At 43.1% G+C, this 24,923-nt stretch overlaps 1 protein-coding gene across 1 annotated transcript in view; it reads right to left on the bottom strand.

Moving 5' to 3' along the window:
* LOC309550518 (uncharacterized protein) overlaps positions 1–24,923 on the bottom strand; it is a 257,449-nt gene that overhangs the window by 63,322 nt on the left and 169,204 nt on the right. Inside the window, exons 4-7 of the mRNA XM_082250880.1 lie at positions 16,721–16,853; positions 10,342–10,483; positions 8,219–8,344; positions 5,373–5,490 (exon numbers count right to left, since the gene is read on the bottom strand). Of these exons, the coding sequence (XP_082107006.1) occupies positions 5,373–5,490; positions 8,219–8,344; positions 10,342–10,483; positions 16,721–16,853 (519 nt within the window). The remainder of the gene's footprint in view (positions 1–5,372; positions 5,491–8,218; positions 8,345–10,341; positions 10,484–16,720; positions 16,854–24,923) is intronic.

Below are 24,923 nucleotides of genomic sequence, written 5' to 3' on the forward strand. Positions count from 1 at the left end.
CGACAACACTAAATTAAGATCCCAGGGGGGTAACGGCGCATGCACTGGCGGAGCCAGATGTCGCACCCCCTGGATGAAATTCCGCACCAAGGAATGAGTAGCCAAAGGCTTCTGAAAGAAGATGGCTAATGCTGAGACCTGACCCTTGATAGTACTCAAGGCCAATTTCTGCTCAACCCCTTGTTGCAGAAAAGCCAATATTCGACTAATCGAATAAGACCGAGGACGGAACCCCAAAGGTTCACACCATGCAATGTAGGACTTCCATGTGCGATGATAAATCTTTCTGGAAGTCGCTTTCCTTGCTTCAACTAGAGTAGGAATAACTGAAGCTGACAAACCTTTGTCCTTCAGCACCTGGGTCTCAATAGCCAGGCCGTTAAAGCCAGCGATCGTAAAGCAGGATGGAAGATCGGTCCCTGAGACAGTAGATCCTCTCTGAGAGGAAGTCTCCACGGGACGTCCGCCACCAGTCTGACCATGTCGGCGTACCAAGCTCGACGAGGCCAGTCCGGAGCTACCAGGATTACTGGGATTCCTTCCTCCTCTACCCTGCGAAGAAGTCTTGGCAGTAACGCGAGAGGAGGGAAGGCATATATTAGCTGGTATTGCCCCCACGGGGCGATCAGTGCGTCTGCGGTTTCTGCTAGAGGATCGCGGGAGCGAGCCACGAATCTCTGAACTTTCCTGTTGAATCGTGATGCCAACAGATCCACATCCGGGGTGCCCCACCGTAGGCACAACTGGTGGAAAACGTCTGGATGGAGGGACCATTCCCCCTGATCCAGGGTCTGACGGCTGAGATAATCTGCCTGCCAATTCTCCACCCCCGGACTGAACACCGCAGAGATTGCTGGAACAAATCGTTCCGCCCAGCGAAGAATGCAAGCCACTTCTTTGGCCGCTCGGACACTCTTGGTGCCCCCCTGGTGATTGACATAAGCCACGGCCGTGGCATTGTCCGACTGGATCCGAACCGGGCTGCCCTGGAGCTGCTCGGTCCAGTGAATCAGACAAAGTCTGATCGCTCTCAGTTCCAATACATTTATCGGTAATCTGGATTCTTCCGGGGACCAAAGTCCCTGGGCAGATAATTGACCGAGAATTCCTCCCCATCCGGATAGACTGGCATCCGTGGTCACTATCGTCCAATATATTGGCAGAAATGACTTTCCCTGGCTGAGCATTGGAGACCGAAGCCACCAAACCAGAGACTCTCTGGTCTGTTTGCTCAATCGTATCTGATTGTCCAGGGATTCCGGATTCCGATTCCATCTGAGGAGAATCTCTTGCTGAAGAATTCGGGTATGGGACTGGGCAAATGGGACTGCTTCGAATGAAGCCACCATCAACCCCAGAACCCTCATGCAAGTCCGAAGGGAAGACCAGCTGTTGGACAGTAACAACTGGACTGCTGATTGAATCTTTCGAAGTTTCCCTACCGGAAGAAACACTCTTGTCCTGACTGTGTCTAGAATTAGACCCAGATATTCGAGCCTCTGGGTGGGAACCAGAAAAGACTTTTGCTGGTTCACCAGCCACCCGAATTCCTGTAAAGAAATCATAGTAATTTCTATGTTTTGTAGCAAGGTCTGAGGAGACTCTGCATGCTTCGCAAACCCATTTGTCCGGGATTCTGGAAAGCCATGGATCCGGGAACCGGCGAAGACGTCCCCCCACCCCAGTTATGGGTGGGGGCGCACCTTCAGGCTTTGGATGGTTTATCTTCAGGTCTGGAGGGGGCGGGCTTTTGCTTGCCCGACCAACGACCCCTGACGCCTCCTGTAGGAACCTTGGAGGACTTAGTTTTTTCACCCGCTGGACGAAAAAACCTCTTGTGAGCAGAAAAAGAAGGCCCTCGTCTTTGACGAGTTCCTCTACCTTTAAAATTTTGCGGTAAAAAGGTGCTTTTTCCACCGGTGAGATCCTTAATGATCTCATCTAAGTTGGCTCCAAATAGACGTTCTCCTGAAAAGGGGATATTAGCCAATGCTTTTTTGGAACCTTGGTCGGCTATCCAACCTTTTAGCCACAGTGTACGCCTGAGAACCACTGCTGAGACTGATGCTCGCGCCATTAATGGAGTGGCGTCTAACGCCGCATCACATACAAACTGTAACCCCTGTATCATTTGTTCCAACAAATCTGATACCGCCTGAGGGACTTCTTCTAAGTCCCGGCGTAACCACTTGGTCCATACAGTTACAGCCTGCGAAACCAGACCAATAGCAATTATTGGCCTGAAAGCTGATCCAATCAAGGAAAACATGGTGCGAGACATAGCTTCTATCTTGCGATCCACTGGATCTTTAAAAGACGGAGCGTCTTCTAAAGGAATAACCGTGGCTTTATTCAATCTAGCAATTGGTGAATCCACCACAGGTGGTTCTGTCCATTTCTTAATAAGGGTTTCCTCAAACGGATAACGCCTGTCAATGCGTTTGGAAATATTAAAAGTGCGTTTTGGCAGACGCCATTCTTCATCGATTGGATTGCCAAAACATTTGGGCAATGGAAAAACCTTTGCCACTTTGATGCGCTTTTTAGTCCCAAAAGGGATCTCAGTTTCAGCTATTTCTGATGGAATACCCTGTAACCTTAAAGTCTCTTGAACAGATACAATGAGTGCGTTTACCAACGCTTCCTCTCGGGCTATGGCAGATGCCGAAACATCCTCCTCACTGTCTGAAGAGACAGGACCCGAGACACCAATACCAGATGAAGTACCTGCAACTGCAGAAATAGGCTCAGAGTCTGAATCCGAGGTTTCAGATAATAAGGGGTTAGGCGGGGGTCGCTTTCTTGCGCCCTGTCCCTGACAAGCCACTTCCACCCGGGACACAAAAGTTTCCATAATGGCTGACAAAGATTCAATTGTCAATGGGGTGCTGGAGGATCCCGCAGACCCCTCGAGGGGATCCGGAGGAGATACATGAGTGGCAGGGTCCATGTTAATACAGCACACTTTTGCCAGCAATAAACAAAAAAACTTTTTTTTTTTTTTTTTTTTTTGTGTGTCTCCCCCTAGCGCAATAGCGCCCCTCAGAGTACCTGCTTCTCGATCCCAGAGAGAGAGAGAGAGGGACCCCCAAGGCTCGCCAACCGATGCAGTGCAGTTTCCAACAAACTGCAGCCAGCGTCTGTCTTACACAGACTGGAAGGAGCTGTTTGCTTTTTCCCGGGCAGAAGGCGTGGCTCCGCCCCCTGTGTACGCCTTCCGGCGTTCCCAGCCCTCCACGAGGAAGCTGGGCTCACAAAACATGGCCGCCCCCATAGAAGAGACATAAGACTCCAAAAACATGGCGGCCGGCGTGACCTGAGGACATACATGCATTCGGTCTACGGCAAAATGGCGGCGGACCGCCGATATCGTCTTCCCAGCACATCCACCTGCACTCTGCTGAGAGGTGACATATGGATCTACAGAGATACACTGCACATAAGGTAGGATTATACCTCCTATGTTTGCTGTAATGTTACAGTCTGCTGGGTAGAGTGTTAGCTCTTGAACCAAGTCCACTTCCCACAAACACATGCTGTATTACAAGGGGGACTTGTAAGTGTCAGATATATACTGACCATATATGGAGGGGCCCATAATATATACTGCCTCATAAATGAGGAAAAAAGGGAACGTTTTACTCACCATACCGAACCGACAGGCACCCTCTCTTCATAATACCCTCTCCACCGAGGTGGGGGTTTGTGGACGCCTCGACTCTCTGGTCCTGGCATCCAAGCGAGCTTTTAACTCGCAAAGTCAGTCCCTTTACTGGGACTCCGTCGCGGCCGACTCAGCGCACTGGTCTGCACGCGCTTTTAGGCAGAAACCGGGGTGACCACTGGATCTCACATCCAGCCCGTCGCCCGGCCCCGCATACTTACTTGAATATGTCGCGGCCGACCAAGCGCAATGCCTGGTCTGCACGCGCTCGTAGGCCGGCTGGGGTGACCACAAGTGTCGCCCAGTCCGGCATTTTTGCTTGAAGATCTCACAGGAAAAAAACACTGGAGAAAACTACCTAAAAAATGTCTTTTTCTTAAAGAAAAAAAGTCTTGCCAGGACCAAAAGATCCCAGCAAGGAACTTAGGTCCTTACTCCTGACTAGACAGAAAAAAACTGATTCCCTGTAGCAGAGAGAGGGAGGATATACCCTCAGGGACTGCCCCCTAGGGTGGAGCCAGAACGTTTTTGTCATTCTGCCTAGTCCTACTCCTGCGGAGACAACATAACCCAGCTCTTGAGAATCAAGAAGACTACGTCTGTCAATGAGCGATAGAGAAAGTTAAGTTGCAGCGGCATTCACAGTTAAGCTACCTCATCCGGGAGGGCTAAAAGGACCAGTGCAAAGGACTTTTGTATCACTGGAGTGTATCAAAAGTCAGTTAAAGTTCAGACAGCAAGTCAGAGCTAAGTAGCGCCAACAGGCGTTGACCGACATTCAGCCAGCGCCAAGAGCCATTTTTCTCAGTGTCCCAATCTATTGTGTATAGTTGAGGAGTATCCCACTCATTCCCTTCTGCCATCCAAGTTCCTAAATATAAAACCAAAGATGCTATTTCTATGACCATTTCTTGTCTTGGTGTTCACACTTGGAGAACATGCTTAAATGTGCTGTTGCTAGCGGTAACCCTGGTGAACCCACATCCAGCAAAATGGCTGGGAATCCTGCTACATATAAAAGACAGACAGAGGTACACAGGCTTAGGAAACAAAGATGATTATTTAACACATTAAGTTATTTGAGCAGGAGGAGGGACATGGAGCTGACAGGCAGGGAAGGGGGGGAACACAGGAGAACAGAGAGCAGGGCTGCGGATAATGGAGGCATGTAAAGTGACCACGGTGTCAAGGGCTCAGCAGCCATTATATACCATGGTCAGTTTACAGGTGGGGGGGTGGGAGGGCAGAACCAGGCAGGATCAGCCAGGTTCTTTTAGGTGATACAGGGGGCCAAATTACACAGCTCAAGCACTGTGCTGTACAATATGTCTTAAGGGAACAGGATTTTTTTTTTTTTTTGGGTAACAAACGCTTTACCGGTCTTCCTAATGGAACCGATTCTGGCCTCCTGGGTCTCCAAGCAGGAATTTGACCACAGCCTAGGTTGTTCATTCCCTTTTTTTTCTCTCCATTCCCCCCCCCCCCCCCACTCCCAACCCTTCCAAGGAACATCCAGCTAAAAAATACTTTTTTCCTTCTTAAAAAATAAATAAATAATAGATAGAATCTCCATAGAGTCTTTAATGAAAAATTCTGAAATATAAACTACAGCACAAACTTCACACTTTAGTATAAATTCAAAAGTATGTATATTAAATCATTGCATTTTTTTTAAACATGGGTATATACATTTCTTATTCACGTCAGCTGAAAAGAATTTTTTTTACAGTGTTTACATATGTTGCATCAGGAATAGGCTTTTTTTTACTTCCTGGGGCCAAAAACTTCTCAATTGTTGGAACTGAAGATATTCTTGCTTTAAAAGCCTATAGAAGAAACAGTAAAACAGTATATTAAAATATATCCCTCATATAAAAGGTTTGAATAGGATGACATAAAGGTATAAAAAATTAGCCTTGTAAATGCAAAGGTAATAAGTTACTATCCTGAGATTCCTTGGAGGCCACTGGAAGTATAATTCACGGTTGAGATTCCCGCTGTGATGTTCATGTATTATATATAGAACAAATAATGGAAAACAACCATTTTGGAGTGGAGTAATTGACAAGACAGTTTTCCTGTCAGCTAAACATTTCCATCAATCCATTGAAAAACGAATCAGCACACAGTTCGTGTCCCACTATAATCCCCCATCCTTACTTTTGTATTCAATTTTCCCCCCAATGACGGTGTTGCAGTGTGCAGGTATGGCTACATGTGGTGTAGAGATGAACAGAAGAGCCAAGTTGGGCACTTTCATTTACTTTAAAGAGCTTGAACTCATACCCGAGTACTGGAGCACAGGTGTTGGGGGACAGTAAATAGTGCCTAGTGAAGCAGAGAGTTGGGCAGTGTAGAAGGACAGTGCTGGGTGTGTGGGTTAATTTCTGGTATATTAGCTAAAGGCATGGGGAAAATGGGGGGGGGGGGGTGTATTGGGGATGATCATGCTCATGTTGCAGATGCACCAGCTCAAACTATTTTAGGACATGGCAGCTCACTTAATAAAAACGGAAAGTGAACATAATCAGTTGCCCACGCAGGGGTTTCCACTATCCACAATGACAGTCAACTAAAAATGCTGTGCCACCTGGCTCCATTATCAGCAGCATCACTGCTCTTCTTACCAGTCCATATGACTGTTGTCCAGCTTCTCTGGTTCACTTAAGTTGCAGCTCACTTTAAGTTGCAGCGCCCTGTTAAACGGCCCACACTTGGCCTACAGATGAGGGGTTCCTCCTAACACCCTGATAGGAGCCCACCTGAATCCTTGAACGAGACTTCCTGTCTCCTGGCTGGGGCTCCTCTGACCCCTAGTTGAGACCTTCTGTCTTCTGACTACTGGCTGGGGCACCTCTGACCCCTAAGTTTAGACCTCCCATCTCCAATATGGGAGCTGTCCCCAAACTGGAAACTGAGCTTTGCTCAGGCTTAAATATATAATGACCCTGAAAACCTCTTGGGGGGGGGGGGGGGGGATCAGGAAGGAACTTTTTCCCCTGCTGGAGCAAATTGGATCATGCTTTGTTGGAGTCTTGCCTTCTTCTGGATCAACTGTGGATATAGGATTGTACAATTTTTTGTTCCCTTTTATTGGTTGAACTCGATGGCTTTTTTCAACCAGTCTATGTAACTATGTAACCTATGTACTCACCCAGAGTCAGGGAAGAATCTGAGGAAACCTGTCAAATATGGCAATATCCAAAATGGCCACGCTAATTCGTGCATGTGCATTAGCAAAACGGCACGCAATTGCTAATCTTCGTATGCGACAGCGCATATCGCATATGCGCATGAAAAACATGCTACTTGCCAGCATCCACTGGCTTATACAAGAACACCAATTCCTCTTATAAATTGCTGGACTATCGTCAGCCTTGTATCCTGTGCCTTATGCTTCCGCTTGATTACACGTTACTACGGCTTGCCCCTGACCTGTTCTGGCTTCTCCTCTGGCTCTGAACCAGGCTTGCTCCATGGACCTGCTTCTGCCTTGTTCCTGATCTAAATACTGTGTTTCACCCTGGCATGACCTCAACCATGCTTCTGCCTCGGCTCCTGAATGATTTCCCTTTGTTTGACCCCCGGCCTGGCTTCTGACCTTGCTTCCTGCTTTACCCATCTGTCAAGATCTGCCAGCATCGCCAGAGAATCATCTGATGCGAATTCAACTCTGCCCTTGGGTGTCCTCACATGTGGAATCAGGCAGCTTCACCTGCAGGCAACCTGTGCATAACACCCTCTGTCACCACCTTCAGGGTTACCCTGCACTCAGCCGCAAGGGAAGACCCTTCTGTCACTTCAGCCTTCAGTCAGGTTTGTGACACCCAGGCTGCAGGCACTTGGTAAAATCTGGACACAGGATTGAAGGTTCCTTCCCACCCTATACACTTTGGAACCTTCAAGCTCCAGGCCCAAATCTGGGACTACAGAATCCAGAGGAAACCGAAAACACAGCTTTCTCCACTCAGAAACAGTCTGACACTTCACATTAACCCTTAATGTGAATCCTGTGTCATTACCTCCTAAATTTTCACAGTGGCAGTATGCACTTGTTACAATGGTTTTTCATAAAAAAGGTAACGTGTACTTTAAATAAAAACGACACAACTTGCACACAAAGTATGTAATTGAATTCCCTTCTCCCTTCTTCCCTTCCCTTCCACAACTCACCACCCCACCTTTTTCTTCTTTCCCCCTCCCTCTTCTATTCTTTCTGCTTCTCTTTTCTATTTCCTCGGTTTCTCTTTATACATAAAACTCAGGTGGTTTCCTCCTCAGTCATGGGTCTATATGGACCTCACCTTTTTCATAATGTTCCCATTCTTGGGCTTGCATTGTAAGGTACTCCACATTTATTTGGTTACCTGCTTTATATATGGCCTATTCCATCGCCTTCAAGCTGTTCAATTGTATTTACCTTATCACGGTCTAATACTGGAAAATGAATCTTGCACCAGTGGATGCTTCCTATTTTTTGATTCCTGGACTTTTTGGCAACTGCTTTTTTCGCTAAATAAAAAAAAAAATGTGTCAAGTATGCAATTTGTTTACCTGTAAATTTGGAAAGTTCTGCAGGATATCGGGATGTAGCTCTTCCACTGCCAAAATGGTTTCCAGGAGCTGCACATCGGCTATACTAAATTGTCTTCCAACTAAATATTCCTGGTTTTCCAAAGCCTAAACAAATAAAACAGATTAGCTACACAAAAAATGTAAAAGTAATCACCGAGATTGCCTTGTAAGGAGGGCTTACAAAGTTTGGCCCCATCCCTCCCACCGTATAGTAACCAAGTTTCTGTTCTATTATTGGACGGCACCTTCTTACATTTAGGGAAAAGGGAACCAGTTAAAGTGTTGGGTGTTGAAGGCCGTCACTAATATAACATTGTTCTGTGTGCTGGATATACCAAGCCCTGCCATGAGGTCAACAATTTTTCCCTGTTCTAAACAAGGTGATCCCTGGATAGAGTCAGAGTTCCCCCAGGAATTCCTATTCCAGTCTGTTGTTGTTAATGGCTGTTACATATCCACGGATCCATTAACAACAAAGTTGATTACCTTGAAGTGGAACTATACCCACCAATTTAACGGTTTTCCAAAACAGTTATGTGCAAGACATGTCGTGAGTGATAACCATCACAGTTGCTTGTGCTCTCAACTGGACTGTCAAGCCATCAAATGACTGGTCTCACAACTGATTACATGTGCAGCATGATGGCAACTGCAGATCAGAGGCTAAGATGGCAACTTTCTTGGCAGTAAAGGACAGGAGTGTTTAGCTCCACATGATCTTTATTGTTGTCAAGCTGAGTGTATGACTCAATATCTAGATGCTATGTATGTACTACGTTGAGATTTCAGCAAAGTTTGTCTATTCCTCCTGTCCAGCTGTACCATTATAGAGTTTATGCTGTGAGAAGTTAACAGTGCCAGTGGGGGGGGATCAAAGCTGGGCAAGAAGCAAGGTGTTTAGCAGCCAAAGAGAAGTAGCCATCAAAGAGAACAATATGCCTCTCACATTGGAAAATAGGGAAGAGGCCTCCTGTGATGTGCAATGAAACCAAGCGGTGGAAACTGTTCTGTGTCTTCAGAGATAGGTCCTGTGTCTCAGCAATGATCAAAAAGTCCACTGGGCATTGCAGGATGTAGCGTGGGCATGGGCTGATTGTGTAGTCAAGAAGCTCCCAGTGGTGTCCCAGAGGACTTAACAGTATTGAAATCTATTTGTACTCACTTCCCCCTAAATTTTACATAAGGCTTTCCAGGGCATGACAAGTCCCACTGTGGCTTTACAAACAAAATGATTTACTTTATGTCAGGCTCGTGTTTTAGGAGATTGGTAAGATTTTCCCCCTCTATCCCTACTCGGTCTGACACCCATCATCCGAACAAAAAGTAGGATCCCCAAAAAAATATATACACCTCACAGGTTCCTATCCTTAACTACTAATAGCATTGTTTTAGTGTTTTTTGATCACAACTGGAGATTTTGCCACACTTTCATGGTTTGAAATCCATCAAATAGATAGGAAATAAGGGGAGCCATCCCTAGCAAGGAGGCACAGCAATAAAAACTTGGCAGCAGTTTTAACATTTACCTACTCTGTGCAAAGCTCCAAAAAAAAAAAAAAAAAAGTTTTGGCTGGAGCTGGCTTTAAATGGTACCCACTGACATGAGATGATCATGGTCATTTCCAGTCAACTTCACTGACTGGATGAGAAGTGCTATGTTTATACAGAGCAGAAAACTGACAGCCAATCATACTAGAAGCAACATTATATGAAGGAGGAATATCAGCATGCATATGCACAGGAAAAAATAATTGATTGGTAGTTGCATGGTGCCTGTACAAAGACAAATTTAACATATAAAAATCGACAGGATGTCAAAACTGGCCCAAGAGTGTCAGTGCTCCCCCACCAAATGGGTAGAAAAATTTGAAACCACCTTGGATTTGTTAAAAAATGTATATATTGCAGTTAGTGACTGCACTATGTCCTGTGTTCACTATGGTAACAGATCAGAGTGTTTAACTCCCTGAACATAGAGGGTGCAGACAGTCTGTAGTGATGGGAACAGGTTTTATCCTATTTCATAATACATTATGGACAGAATGGACCGCCACTTCTATTGATTTTAAACGGAAAAAAAAAATAAAAAATCATATATACACCTTTTCGTAAACTGGAAAATATCTGTTCAAAGCCCTTTGTTTAACAAGATCCCATTGTTTCTTCTGTTCAGCTTCAGCCATAAAGAATGATGGTATAATCAATCCTATTAGGTCGGAGGCCCCCTCAGAATACATATCAATGCTGGAACATAAGAAAATGCACAGTATAAATCATTTATACCAATGAACCCCTCTAAGTACAGCCCTGCATAGTACTGAGTCACAGAAGAACCCTGCTCTTAAAGAGACCCTGTCATTTTGAACATGCAGAGCAAACTGATAATGTCTCTGAAAATGGACCCCCTCTGTCTTTTTATACTAGCCAATGCCTACCATTCTTTGTTGCCAGATACACAATCTTGTGCTTACTAGGGTGGAGGAACATTCACCCTTTTAAACTAGGTGTTGGAGGGGATCCAGATGTAGAGCAGCCAGTATTGAGCAAGGTTTAGTAGGTAGGATTGGGGGCATTAGTGGTAGGGTGACTACAATATCAAAACCCAAGGTAAGCAAGTTGACAAATCCAAATTGCAGCCTCAAAACTACTAACAAGGAAATCGTATGTGACAGGACAAAATTACAAGGCTTGTACACCAATGCTAGAAAGTCTAGGTAATAAATGGGAGAACTGGAGCTGCTAATGTCCGAGGAGAATTTAGATTGTGGGAATTTCAGAAACTTGGTTTGACAGCTCATATGACTGGCTGGCTGGCAACCATTCAGGGCAGTTCCCTATAATGTAGAGAAGGGAGGAGGAATATGCCTGTATATCAAGAATGATGTGCAAGTGAACATGAGGGACGACATCACAAATGGAACAAGAGAGGATAAGGAATCCTTGTGGGTGGAGCTCCAAAGAAAGGGAAAAAAAAAAGGGGGGGAAGTAATGGGCATATGGTACAAGCCCTCTAACCTGATGGAGGAGGGGGAGTGGCAGCAAGGCTAGGAAATTTTAATTATACAGATGTCGACTGGGCAGAAGAAACCGCTTATTCGACCAAGGCTCACCAATTCCTAAATGTCTTGCAAGATAATTGTTAGGGTCAGCTGGTAAATGCACCAACAAGAGATATTGCATTACTAGACCTACTGATTACTGATCGCGGATGTGGAAATACAGAGCAACTTAGGAAATGGCAAACACAGGTCAATTTGATTCAGCATAAATCACAGAAATAGGAGGCACAAGGGTAATACAAGGCGACTGAATTTCAAAAGAGCAAACTTCCCTAAATTGCGTTCCTTAATAGACAATATTGAATGGGATAGAATCCTAGGAACAAAAAATACGGAGGAAAAATGGCAGTGCTTTAAGAGTATACTTAATAAAAAAAAGGTATTGGCCAGTGCATTCCAATCGGAAATAAGTTTAAAAGAGCTCAAATAAATCCTGGGTGGCTAAACTCAAAAGTAAAAATGCATACAAAAACAAAAGAAAAAGGCCTTCAAAAAAAAAAAAAAAAAAAAAAAAAAAAAAAAAAAACACACACAAGGCTGAGGGGTCCTTGTCACATTTCTCGCTGCATTCTTTGTATTGTTGGAATGCTAAGAGCACAATCAGGGCAGCTAACATTTGTCATTTGTTAATTATATATTATATATATATATATATATATATATATATATATATATATATATATATATATATATATATATATATATATATATATATATATATATATATATATATATATATATATATATATATATATATATATATTTTTTTTTTTTTTTTTTTTCCTTTTTTTGCAGCATCAGGTTCTGTTACTGCAATATTAGTACTATAGTAAAGAGAAGTACAGCGCCACTTAAAAATAAATGAATGTTAAATGTTCAACATTAGTAAGTAAAATAAAGGAAGTGCCATACATAGATATACAAAAATCACAATTCATATGAATATAAAATAATGCGTAAAAAATATTTTCCTTAAAATCGCTGATGTATATATAAAAAAACTATTTGAATATTCCAACTTGTGCAAAAATCCCAAAACCTCAAATATATATAAAATATATGAAAGTCCAGTGCAAAAAATGTCAAGATGTGGACCACAAAAGCCAGAAAGTGCTGGTGCTTGAGAGTGAAGCTTCAGAAATTAAAAATCCTCCACCACATACAATTGGCCGCTCACCTCACGTTCTGACCCCCGTGTTATCAGTGGGTCAGAACAAGCCGTTCGTAGAAAGGGATATAATCTTGTGGATGATAATCAGCAATTATCCTGTTAAATGCGATCCTCCACACTCCCTGTCCTTAGCGATTTCTCCAATACGAGACAAAAAACATGGACAAATCTAATGCTCTCTGTATGTATAGCTTTATTAGGGCAAAAAATACAATAGATGTCCAACTGACATTTTCAGGCACAATCAGCTGTGCGGGCTTGATAACACGATCCTCTCAATAATGAGATGCAGAGCGAGTAGACATCCGATAGCAGGCTCCGTCCTCTATACACGTTACATCATGTGAGTGACTTCGTCATCAGGGGTCGAATCTACTGATGATTTTGTAGATCTATGTATGGCACTTCCTCACTTTATTTGCACATTTAACATTCATTAATTTTCAAGTGGTGCTGCACTTCTTTACTATTGATCTCAGATGTGCAGTAGAAGCATTTATAGGGCTAGCGGCTGCTTGATTTCACTTGACACTCAATATTCATTTTTGGCACTTTAATTAGCACTAACACAATATTTTTACTCTTTTTTTTAATTAATTGTGATTTCACGGCACAATAATTTCCGTTTATATATCCATTGCGTTGCGCCGATTTTATTCTCATATCTAGTAGACCAGCAATATTAGTACTCCCCCGTTTCACAGGTGCTATTCCTTCTGCGTAGGCAGTTTTTTTTTCCTCTTTTGTGGCGCAGCAGCACTAATATTTAGGGCATAATTGCTGTCCCCCCTATAATAAAACAGTTTATAGTGGACCACGCACAAAAGTATTGAACCCAAGCACCATATTCCCTTCCCACACTCTATAATAAAGAAAAAACAAAAAAAAACAAAAACATAATGAAATGGTTTATAGTGCAAACACAAAAGTATTGCAAAAAACTTATTTCCATCCCTCACTCTATAGTAAAAAGTTATAAAAAAACCCCAAAAAGATCGCCCCCAAAAAGATCGCAGATCGCCGCCATTATGCGTTAAAAAAAAATAAAAATGACAAAAATCTTTCCCTTTGTTAGTAAACGCGATAACTTTTGCGCAAACCAATAAAAATACGCTTTTTGCGATTTTTTTTACCAAACATAGGTAGGATAAAACAAATTGGCCGAAAATGTTAAAAAATTTTGATTTTTACATTTTTTGGGGGGGAATTTCATATAAAAAAAATGTGAAAAATATTGTTATTTTTGCAAAATTTACACTCTTTTTGTTTATAGCGCAAAAAGTAAAAAGCGCACAGGTGATCAAATACCACCAAAAGAAAGCTCTGTTTGTGGAAAAAAAAAAAAAGGACGTCAAATTCGTTTTAGGTACAGCGTCGCACGACCGCGCAATTGTCCGTAAAGTCACGCAGTGCCGAATCGCAAAATACCCCCTGGTCGTTTAGCAGCCAAATCCTCCGGGGCTTAAGTGGTTAAGAAAATATATAATGTTTGGGGGTTCAAAGTAATTTGAAAAAAAAAAAAAAAAGTCAGAAAAGGCTTGGTCTTCAAGTGGTTAGAAGAGTGGGTGATGTGTGGCAAGCTTCTAAAATTGGGCATAAAATGTCAGGACAGTTAAAACACCAAATGGCCCCTTTTTGGAAAGTAGGCACGACAAGGTATTTGCTGAGAGGCATGTTGAGTCCATGGAATATTTTATATTTTTTGCCACAAGTTTCGGGAAAATTACTTTTTACACAAAGTTGTCGCTAAATGATATTTTGCCCACACATGCCATAAGTATATGTGGAATGACACCCCAAAATACATTCTGCTGCTTCTCCTGAGTATGGAGATACCACACGTGAGACTTTTTGGCAGTCTGGCCACGTACAGGACCCTGAAAATCATTCACTGCCTTCAAGCTTTCTAAGGGCGTAAATTGCTTATTTCAGCCCTCACTACCCATCACAGTTTGATGCCATTACATGCCAAGATAACACAACCCCCCCCTCCAAATTACTCCAAGGTATTTGCCAAGCGGCATGGTTAGTAGTTTGCAGCTCTCATTTGGAAAATGAAAAAAACATTTTTTTTCAAAACTTTGTGACAAAAAGTGACAACTTTGATTTTCCCAAAACTTGTGTTAAGATCTAAAATATTCTATGGACTCGCATGTCTCAGCAAATAGCTTAGGGCGTCTGCTTTCTGAAAAAAGGTAATTTTGGGGGGGGAGGGGGGGGCGGGTTGTACTGCCCTGCCATTTTATTTTAGCACTTCAAGAAATTAGATATTTTTATCAATGACATAGCTAAATATACTTTGGCCTAAATGTATGGCAAAAATTTGAGTTTATTGGAAAAAAATTTTTTAAGAAAAAAGTAGAATCTCATTTTCTCAAAAATGTTCAGCCTTTTGTCGCAAAAAATAAAAACCACAAAGGTGATCAAATACCAATAGAAAGCTCAATTTGTGGGGGGGGGGGGGGGGGGGACATAAATTTTGTTTGGTTACAGCATTGCATGACTGTGCAATTACCAGTTAAAGTCACGCAGTGCCAAATTGCAAAAAATGGCCTGGTCATTAAGGGGGTAAAACCTTCTGGTCCAGAAGTGGTTAAGCTTATAATAAAACTTCTAAGGTCTCTTTCACACAGGGCGGACTCTACCAGCAATCTGCCTGCTCAGCGGTGGATCGGTCCGCTGATCCCTGCTGAGCAGGCAGATGACAGGTTTGTGTCTGCTCCACTTATGCAGAGCAGACACAGCCCACTTTCCTCTATGGATAGTCGGATGTAAACAGATTGCCTGTCCGTTTACATCCAACTGTAATCCGATCCATCAGACGGATGGGCAACTAATCCCCATCCCTCTGTTTTTGGTGGATAGGATCAGATCAGATGGGTGTAAATGGACACATTTCCGTTTACATCCACTGCTCCATAGAGGGCAAAGGATGGTCTGATCGGGTCCGACATAAAAACAGATAGGCGGACCCAATCGGTCTGCCCGCATGTAAGGGTCCTAAAGGTGGCTGATACGTTTACACAATAGTGGGGGAGCAGTCTGTATGCAAAAGGTGTTAAAGATGAACTTTGCTCAGAGCAAGGAAACTGCCTATGTTAAAAGGATGCCTTAAAGCCTTGTAGCATTCCTTGCACTCAACCTACCAAAGAGATGATGCACAGTGCTTACTAGCAGCAGTTTCCAGTATGTTAGTCCAGTCACAGTTGCTGCTCCTTAAGCAAGGGGATGGCCTACTATTCCCTTGTAGTTCCTGAAAGGTAGCGCTGATGTCCTTACATTCTGTTCTGTGAGTTAGGTCTACATCTGAGCGATAGGACGTACATTGCTTTTCAGATCCTGGATACAGCTGGAATCCTGAAGCAGATGCAGTGACCTCATGGGTAATACATGTTTAGATAAAAGGTTTCAAAATTTTAGCCCATTTTGATTGTATTGGGGGAGATTGGGCTTTTTTGGTAAGGTTAACCGTAAAACTCAAATGTAAAAAATATTTTCCCTTTTAAATCTCTCAGTCTACTTCTCTCATTATTGCAAAAAAGAAAAAAAAAAGCAAAGCTAATTAGTTTTAATGCAAAATGCATTGCAATGTGTGTGCCCATGATATTGCAGTATGTGTGAACACGAAAAAGAAAAGGAAAAAAGTATAATCGGCCATGGCATCCCAGTATAACAAAATTACAGATTGATTACTATAGGTCAGTGCTTCTGAACCTTTTTAAAGGCACACTTTATTTTTTTACATTCCAGAATGTGCAGAATTTTTAAACTAATAGTTTTACACATCACAGCAGCATCTACACACATGGCCCACCCAACATTAGAGAGGATTTATTCCTCCACCTTTGCACACTGGCACTGGCTAGTATTCTAGCAATTAAGTTCTCAATCACTTCCTCCCATTCTCTTCGCCAACATGACCCCAGTACTGACAGAGGAGCAAACAAGGATGCTGTACAAGTAACCGATGTCCATCCTTATAGGATGCCAGTGGCTGGTTCATATGGTGTCAAAAGTTGTAATGCTGCACAATAAAACCTGTGGCTTGGAGTAGCAAAAATGCTGCCTTGCTGGCAATTTGTGGCAAACTTTTAGGAGTTTTGCCAAGGCACCCCTGAAAAACTCAAAAGGCACCCTGGTTGAAAAAGGCTGCTGTAGGTAATATACACTCATTTCTGAAATGTAATGCGTACTGTTTAAATAAACTTGGTTTACATTTTATACAAGTATGCTTTTTTAGTAAATACTTACAATAGTCTTTCTTTTAGGTCCTTTCCGTATAGGTTGTATTTTCCAGCTATGTAGTTCAGGATGGCTTTTGATTGTACTAGTTTCAAGCCATCTATTTCCACCATTGGGACTTGCTGAAAAAGCAAATCTCCACCTAGAATGTAGAACAAGAGCTGAATGAGTAAATAAGAGTCAAGCTGAGCCAAAAAGTCAATCACTCTGATATTTCCATTGCATCACACAAAGAACATGTTTCAATCAGCCTCTAGAAATGTACATGCCTTGTATTGAGGGGTCCAGTGCACAAGAGCAACTTCTCAGTGAAGTAAACACAGGCAGTCAGATACTGTCATGGCATAAACTAGCCATGGTTTAAACCTCAACCTTGGGCTAACTTTGCAACCAGTGCCGTTTTGTTGCATATATACGTTTTCCTTTAATTTGCAGGTGTGCCCTGCAGCGCTTCCTTATTACTAAAATAAGTACTCAGTCTTCCATTCTGAATGACACCAGGCATCACTTAACCTAGAAACTTGGGAAAGCTTGTGAATGAAGGTACCCTGACAACAGTGCCCTAAACTTAAATGTATTGATTATCTAGAAATGCCCCTTGCCGAAAGACCTAGAAAGTAGTAGGACCTAGTGTGTCACAAACTCACTTCCCTGCTTATTTGGGCCTTTTAGTTTAGAGACATAGGATGTATGAAAAACACAAAAATAAATAAATATGGCATGCTTTGCCAGGCAAGTAGCATTGTCATAAAAAAGGTGCAATGGGCAGCCCGTGTATTTTTAGCATGGCAGGCATGAAGTAGACCCTTACAAAGAGAAACATACGTCTTCCACTCCTGACCTCTAAAAGGTTAGTTGCATGGCTAGTATACTGAATACTCGGGAGTCACTGACATTATCATTAACACCAGTTACAGAGCCCTGCTCATTTCTCTACTAGAAACATGCAGGTCTCTGCAAGGCACACAGAAAACAATTGGGCAATGTTGGGAGGGGGACACTCTAATGAGGACCCACTAATAGGGGATTACCCTCACCGTGTAGAGAGTTCTTCCTACTTTCTGTTGCATCTATGAACAGGAAGTAAAGGGAATCCTCTCAAGAAGACACCGGTAGGTAAAAATAAAAATGCCAGAGGTTCTAATCCTTCCCAAAACTAAAACAAAATCATTTGGCTGTACAGGAACTTTAATAGTTCATTTTTTATATCAGGCTGATTGGGGTGTGTTCCAGCATCAGCAGCTGGTGTTAAAAAAATAAATAAAAATTAAACAACTGCAGATATGGTGACTGGAGTGGGCTTGTGGAATGGATAGGTGAACTACTGGTTTATTTAGCAGATAGGCTGTGCTTACTGCATGCACCTCAGGGTTATTTCAATACAGGCTGGAGCACAAGTTTAGTTACACCTTCCATGGGTGCTTGAAGTGTAACTATATTACTACATTGCATTTAAATTAGAACTAAACTCCCCTCTCCAATGCCAGCATCTTTACCCAGGCTTTTTTGGGGTTTATGATCTTCGGCCATGTTGATTGGCTAGGCTAGAATGATGGAACTCCTCTGCATGCATGTGGAAGTTCATTCATACTTGCACCAATAAATGCAGAGAATGTGCACTTAGCCATGCAAATGTAGCACCCTCCTAGATAATTACTAGTGTAGGTTTTTTATAGGTTTTTGTTTTCTCTTCCCAACAAGAGACAGCCAGGTAAATCTAGAAGCTGTCTGCTTAACAGAGAGCTGTAATTGTTAGAACCTGCCCAGTGTGCTCTGATGTTGCTCATCCTGGCTTGAGGTTTCACACTGATCCAATAGTGATACAGTGTATTGGACAGTGGGAGAAAACTATGCAGATGAGAGCAAGGGGGTATCTGTACAGCCCTGTCCAATAGGCATGGGAGGTGCCCCCGTGGATGCTGGGTGACTATTTATATCTAAAGGTGCACATGGGGCCCCTGGTCTTTGGCTGGAGAACAGGGTCCAGGTGGGGCTGCTGCCTTTCACCAGCAAAGGCTGCCATGCAGCCTCAAATGGTCGACCTGAGGGCCAGAAACAGAAATGTTGAAACCCAGGGACTCTGAGGGCTGACTAAGCGAGTATGTCCATGGATCTCATCTGGTATCATGAAGGAAGGTGACCTGCGATCAGGGCCTTGTGAGTACAGACTTTCCATGGGGATCCAAGAGACTGTTGCTGTTAAAATCCCCCTCTTGGTGCTAGAAAGTCAGCAGGCTGGGAGTAAGCTAAACAGGATACTTGAGTGTCCTGAAGATATAGAGTTCATTGAGTCTGCTGCTAACACAAGCAAAGGACTTATTCTTCCAATGCAAGTGCTGTATGGTTTAGCAGAAGATCTGCTTTTCAGCTCCACTTAGTGAGGCCAAGTGAGAGTTGTCCTCACATGTACAAAGTTGAATTTGGAGTATCCCACTGATCCCTTCTCCTATCCAAGTTCTCTAAATAAAAACACCAAAAACAAATCCCCTAGACTGGTCATTGGAGCAAACAAGCCAAAGAATGTGTGCACCTGGCAGTGTGTGAAAATGCCTGGTATCTGGCAACCGGATAATCAGAGGGAGACCCAAGGTAGATCTATATTCAGCGCCCCCCTACGGGGGGTAGTGCTACACAAGTGCAGCTTAGTGTACATTCTAAAGATTGGGAACAGACAGGTATGTTTGTTTTAATGCAGAAGTAATATAGCATGTCTCTTCTACAAGAAAGCCTCCATGCTCGCAGTTTTAAATCTTCTTTAAATCAGGTTAGCACAAAATGTGCAAAACTCACAGCATTCAGGCTATTCAGGTCTTACTGGTATGTGGTTTAATTACAGAGGTTAAGGCAAACGTCATTTGTCTATGCCAAAGTGCCTGCAGCAGTTTTATACTTTATTACAGATGAATGGATGTTCAGGTTTCCTAGCAGAACACACCCATCTATTGCCACAACATCATGTCTTAAAGATGAAACAAAAAAAATTTTTGTTATACACACAAAACTGAGTACATCCCTCACATTCTGTAAATCTTTTATCTTTTCATGTGACAACACTGAAGAAAGACACTTTGCTACAATGTAAAGTAGTGAGTGTAAAGCTTGTATAACCGTGTAAATTTGCTGTCCCCTCAAATAGTTCACACAACCATTCAGGTCTAAACCACTGAAAAAAAAAAAAGTGAGTACACCCCTAAGTAAAAATGTCCAGATTGTGCCCAATTAGCCATTTTCCCTCCCCGGTGTCATGTGACTCATTAGTGTAACAAGGTCTCAGGTGTGAATGGGGAGCAGGTGTGTTTAAATCTGGTGTCATCGCTCTCATTCTCTCATACTGGTCACTGGAAGTTACACATTTCACCTCATGGCAAAGAACTCTGAGGATCTGAAAAAAAAAAAAAAAAAAAAAAAGAAGAATTGTTGCCGATTGCTGCCAGCATTGCTGCTGAAGGGGGTGGGGTGTCAGCCTGTCAGTGCTCAGACCATACACCGCATCAAATTGGTCTGCATGGCTGTCATCCCAGAAGGAAGCCTCTTCTAAAGATGATGCACAAGGACATGGATTACTGGAACCATGTCCTGTGGTCTAATGACACCAAGATAAACTTATTTGGTTCAGATGGTGTCAAGCATGTGTGGCAGCAACCAGGTGAAGAGTACAAAGACAAGTGTGTCTTACCATCAAGCATGGTGGGGGGAGTATCATGGTCTGGGGCTGCATGAGTGCTGCCGGCACTGGGGAGCTACAGTTCATTGAAGGAACCACGAATGCCAACATATACTGTGACATACTGAAGCAGAGCATGATCCCCTCCCTTCAGAGACTGGGCCGCAGGGCAGTATTCCAACATGATAATGACCCCAAAAACGCCTCCAAGACGACCACTGCCTTGCTAAAGAAGCTGAGGGTAAAGGTGATGGACTATAAAAATATGTATATAATCAGCGCAATCCCCTAATTGATAAAAGTAAAAAACACACAAAAAGCTGAAAGCAATCAGTACCAAACACAAAACACCCACAGTAATCAGTAAATAGACCAGAGTATCAGCGCAGCAATATTTACTGAAAGGTGACTGGCTAAACATGTCTCCAGACCTAAACCCTATTGAGCATCTGTGGAGAATCCTCAAATAAAAAAGGTGGAGGAGCACAAGGTCTCCAACATCCACCAGCTCAGTGATGTCGTCATGGAGGAGTGGAAGAGGACTCCAGTGGCAACCTGTGAAGCTCTGGTGAACTTCATGCCCAAGAAGGTTAGGGCAGTGCTGGAAAATCATGGTGGTCACACCACATATTGAAACTTTGGGCCCAACTTGGACATTTTCACTTAGGGGTGTACTCACTTTTGCCAGGGGTTTTTTTTTTTTTTTTTTTTTTTTTTAGACATTTATGGCTGTGTGTCGAGTTATTTTGAGGGGACAGCAAATTTACACTATTATACAAGTTGTACACTCACTACTTTAAATTGGAGCAAAGTGTCATTACTTCAGTGTTGACACACAAATATAATATATTTACAAAAATGTAAGGAGTGTATTCACTTTTGTGATATATATTACGTTATATACAGTATTGGGACACCTGCCTTTACATGCACAGGAACTTTAATGGTATCCCAATCTTAGTCGGTAGGGCTTAATATTGAGTTGGCTCCTCCTTTGCTGCTATAACAGCTTTAACAATTCTGGGAAATCTGTCCACAAGGTTTAGGGTGTGTCTATGGGAAGGTTTGACCATTCTTCAAGAAGCACATTTGTGAGGTCCGGCACTGATGTGGATGAGAAGTCCTGGCTCAGTCTCCGCTCCAATTTATCCCAAAGGTGTTGTATTAGGTTGACGTCAGGACTCTGTGCAGGCCAATCAAGGTCCTGCACCCCAAACTCACTCACCCATGTCTTTATGGACCTCGCCATGTGCACTGGTCAAATTAATTTGGTGGAGAGGGGATTATGGTGTGGGTTGTTTTTCAGGGGTTGGACTTGGCCCCTTAGCTCCAGTGACGGGAACTCTTAAGGCATCAGCATACCAAAACATTTTGGACAATTTAATGCTCCCAACTTTGTGGGAACAGTTTGGGGATGGCCCCTTCCTGATCTAACAGGACTGTGCACCAATGCACAAACAAGGTCCATAAAGAAATGGAAGAGTGGGTTTGGGGTGGAGGAACTTGACTCTCCTGACCTCAACCCAAAAGAACACCTTTGGGATGAATTTGAGTGGAGACTGCGATCCAGGCCCTTTTGTCCAAATCAGTGCCTGACCTCACAAATGCGCTTCTGGGAGAACGGTCAAACATTCCCATAGACACTTCTAAACCTTGTGGACAGCCTTCCTATAAGAGTTGAAGCTGCTATAGCTGCAAAGGGTGGGCCAACGCAATATTGATCTCAAGGAGATACCAGCCAATTCTGCATTAAATAGCAAAATAATATTAATTGAATGCAGATTTTTTAATATTCCTTGTGTAGCACCCTCCTAGGTAGGTGCTAGAGCGAAAGTATAGTTTGAGCTCTGTCTGCTTACCAGAAGAGCTGCAGGTAACTATATGGTTCTCTGCCAACCAGGGAGCAGGATCTGTTAGTGAGGTCTGCTCTATGTGCTCAGAGTGCAACTCATTCTGTCTATCTAGAGAGTGTTTCACACTGGTCCAATAGGGAGGCATGTTGGGCAGTGGGAGGAAACCTGACAAATGGGTGCATGGGCTTTTGATACAGTCCTGATGATTGGCAGAGGAAAGTCGCCTTGGTGCATGTTGGGATACTGTATAAAAGCAAGGAGCACATGTGCTCGAGGTCTTTCGTTAGGGAGCGGAGTCTGGGAGGGAGGGAGCAGCTGCCCCCTACTCTATAGAGGTGCCATGCAGCCTCAGGGGGTCGTCCTGAGGGCCGGAAGACTAGCTGAACCCAGAGGTCCAGGGAAGCTGACAGAGGGGAGACACTGGAGGATCTGTCTCTGCAGTATAGTGAGTACAGAAACTCGTGTCAAGGGGGCTGACCTGAGGGGGACCACCCCTGCTACTAGGATAGTCAGTGGATGGGTGTCAACTAGAGGGGATGCTAGTGAGTGTCCTGAAGATAAGATTCCAATCACAAAGTCGTCTTGTTAGAGAGTAAAGAGTAAAGCGAGCAAGAGACTTCACCCCATCTAAACTTGTGGCAGTGTGGATTAACAGCCTGGCTGTTCCTGATCACTAAAGAAGTTCTGAAGATAGAAGTCCTCATCTTTGAATAGTTCAGTTGGATTATCCCACCATTCCCTTCTCCTATCCCAATTACAACAAACAAACAAAAAACCAACACCCCTAGACTGTTTATTTCTGTGAAGAGCCAACAGGAGCAAGGAGGGATTCCAGAAATGTATCCAATTATAATCATGTGTTGGTAACCAGGGGAGCCCGCAGAGTCAATGTCCAGCAGTCCCTGCAGGGGGCAGTGCTACACCTGCATCAATTATATACATCATGTAGTGGTAGTATATTTTCAGTAAATAGAACATTTTATGTGGTTACAAACATGTAAAAACTTTAAAATGTATTGTTCATAAACATTGGCAGTTGCAATCTGCTGGTTTCAGCTGTTATTGTGCATCTCTGTAAAGTGACAGCTAGAGCCAACAGGCTTGGCTGTCTGTCATGGTAATAACTTAATCAGGAACCACACTGAGGGGTGTATGACCCTTTCTATAGACGAGTTGCTGTCATAGTTCTAAAATGGGACATAGATAAATATTAAAACCCTAGAAACTTTGACTGGGAACCTTAATCTACATATTGCGGGCATCAAGGTGTTAAATGAACTTCACAAAAGAGATGAGGGACATATGGCCAACCTTCTAAAAATGCTCTTTACCTGGCTGTAATGCTAAACCGCAGGTCCGAATGCTTTCTAAGCCAGAGCATGCATGCACATCAGAAAAGTTTAAGAAAAGTTAATACCTGCATACCTGCTCCGGGTTAATGAATATAAATATTAGCACAAGAGAGCCATGGCCCTGGCATTTTTAGAAATAAAAGTTAGTAGTGGAAACCTATTTTTTACAGGTTTACAGCTAATGAAAATCACATACTGTATATTCAGCTTCAAAGCATTGTTAAAAAAAACTATAAACTCCATTTATTTACTTTTAAAGGTGATACTAAACTCTGGTTAAAAATGATATATTCTAATGAAGTATGTATTCTTAGCTCACAATAGTACCTTCTATTGCTCTAAATTAATTTTTTTGCTGCGGTGATCTGATTTTCTGCTAGAGGATGCCTACGTTCATTCCCTATGTTCCCACTAAGTAGAAATGTTGGGAAAAGGGGGAAATGGGTTTCAAGGCACCCCCCCCCCCTTTTCCTCATGGGATCACCGCAGCTAGCGGGTTTCAAGGTGGAGAGGCGTGGATTCGGCAATGTTAGAGCTTACCTGCGCGGCAAGAGGAGACTAGTGAGAAAGCAGGAGGGAGCAGTATGGCACCTCAAGCTGCGGAAGTCGGTATGGAAGACGCAGGCAGGTAATGGGGTAAAGCTGCCAATTGAAGTGCCAGCAGGTTTGTCTGCAAGAAAAGATGCTGGTAAAGATCCTTCACCAGAAATGGAAAAGTCATATAGAGAGGTTATGCCTTGTATACTGTCACCGCTTGGTTTTCATGTGTCCATGAAATGTGGCATAAAGGAGAAGATCTGGCGGAGAGAGTATATTGAATTATTTTCTTTACGCCCTAATCAAAAAGAATACTATTTAAAGGGAAAAAAGCGAGGAGGATAAAAAGAAACCGGTTCCTAGACAATTCAACAATTGGCTTCAAGCTTTTGTTACTTTTCCAGCATTTTATGTGAAAGGTTTCCTGAGCTTAGTATAGGTTTATTCCAGCACAGAGATAATATTGGAAGCCTACAGGAATTTTGGTGGGCTAGGATGGTTTTTCTACGATGAGGCGTTTAGGCAAAAAATGGCAGTTCATTCAAACATGGGCTGGGGGTAGTAAGGATGTTGGTCTCTGGTTGAATCTATTTGTTCCCCAGAGACCTAATTTGCCTCGTTTGAATAGTAGAGTGGTGATTAGTCAGGCCCGGGGGTTACAGGAAAGGTGTAGGCTTTGCATTTAATGATGCACAATGCAAGTGGCCGAATTCCTGTAAATTTTGTCATGAGTGCGCTTTTTGCACTGGACCTCACCCAATAAGCAAATCTTTTAAAAAATTGTCTCAGCAATCGGGAAAGGATAG

The sequence above is a fragment of the Pelophylax lessonae genome (assembly GCF_965119305.1).
Source record: "Pelophylax lessonae genome assembly, chromosome: 3".
NCBI classification, from domain to species: Eukaryota; Metazoa; Chordata; class Amphibia; order Anura; family Ranidae; genus Pelophylax; species Pelophylax lessonae.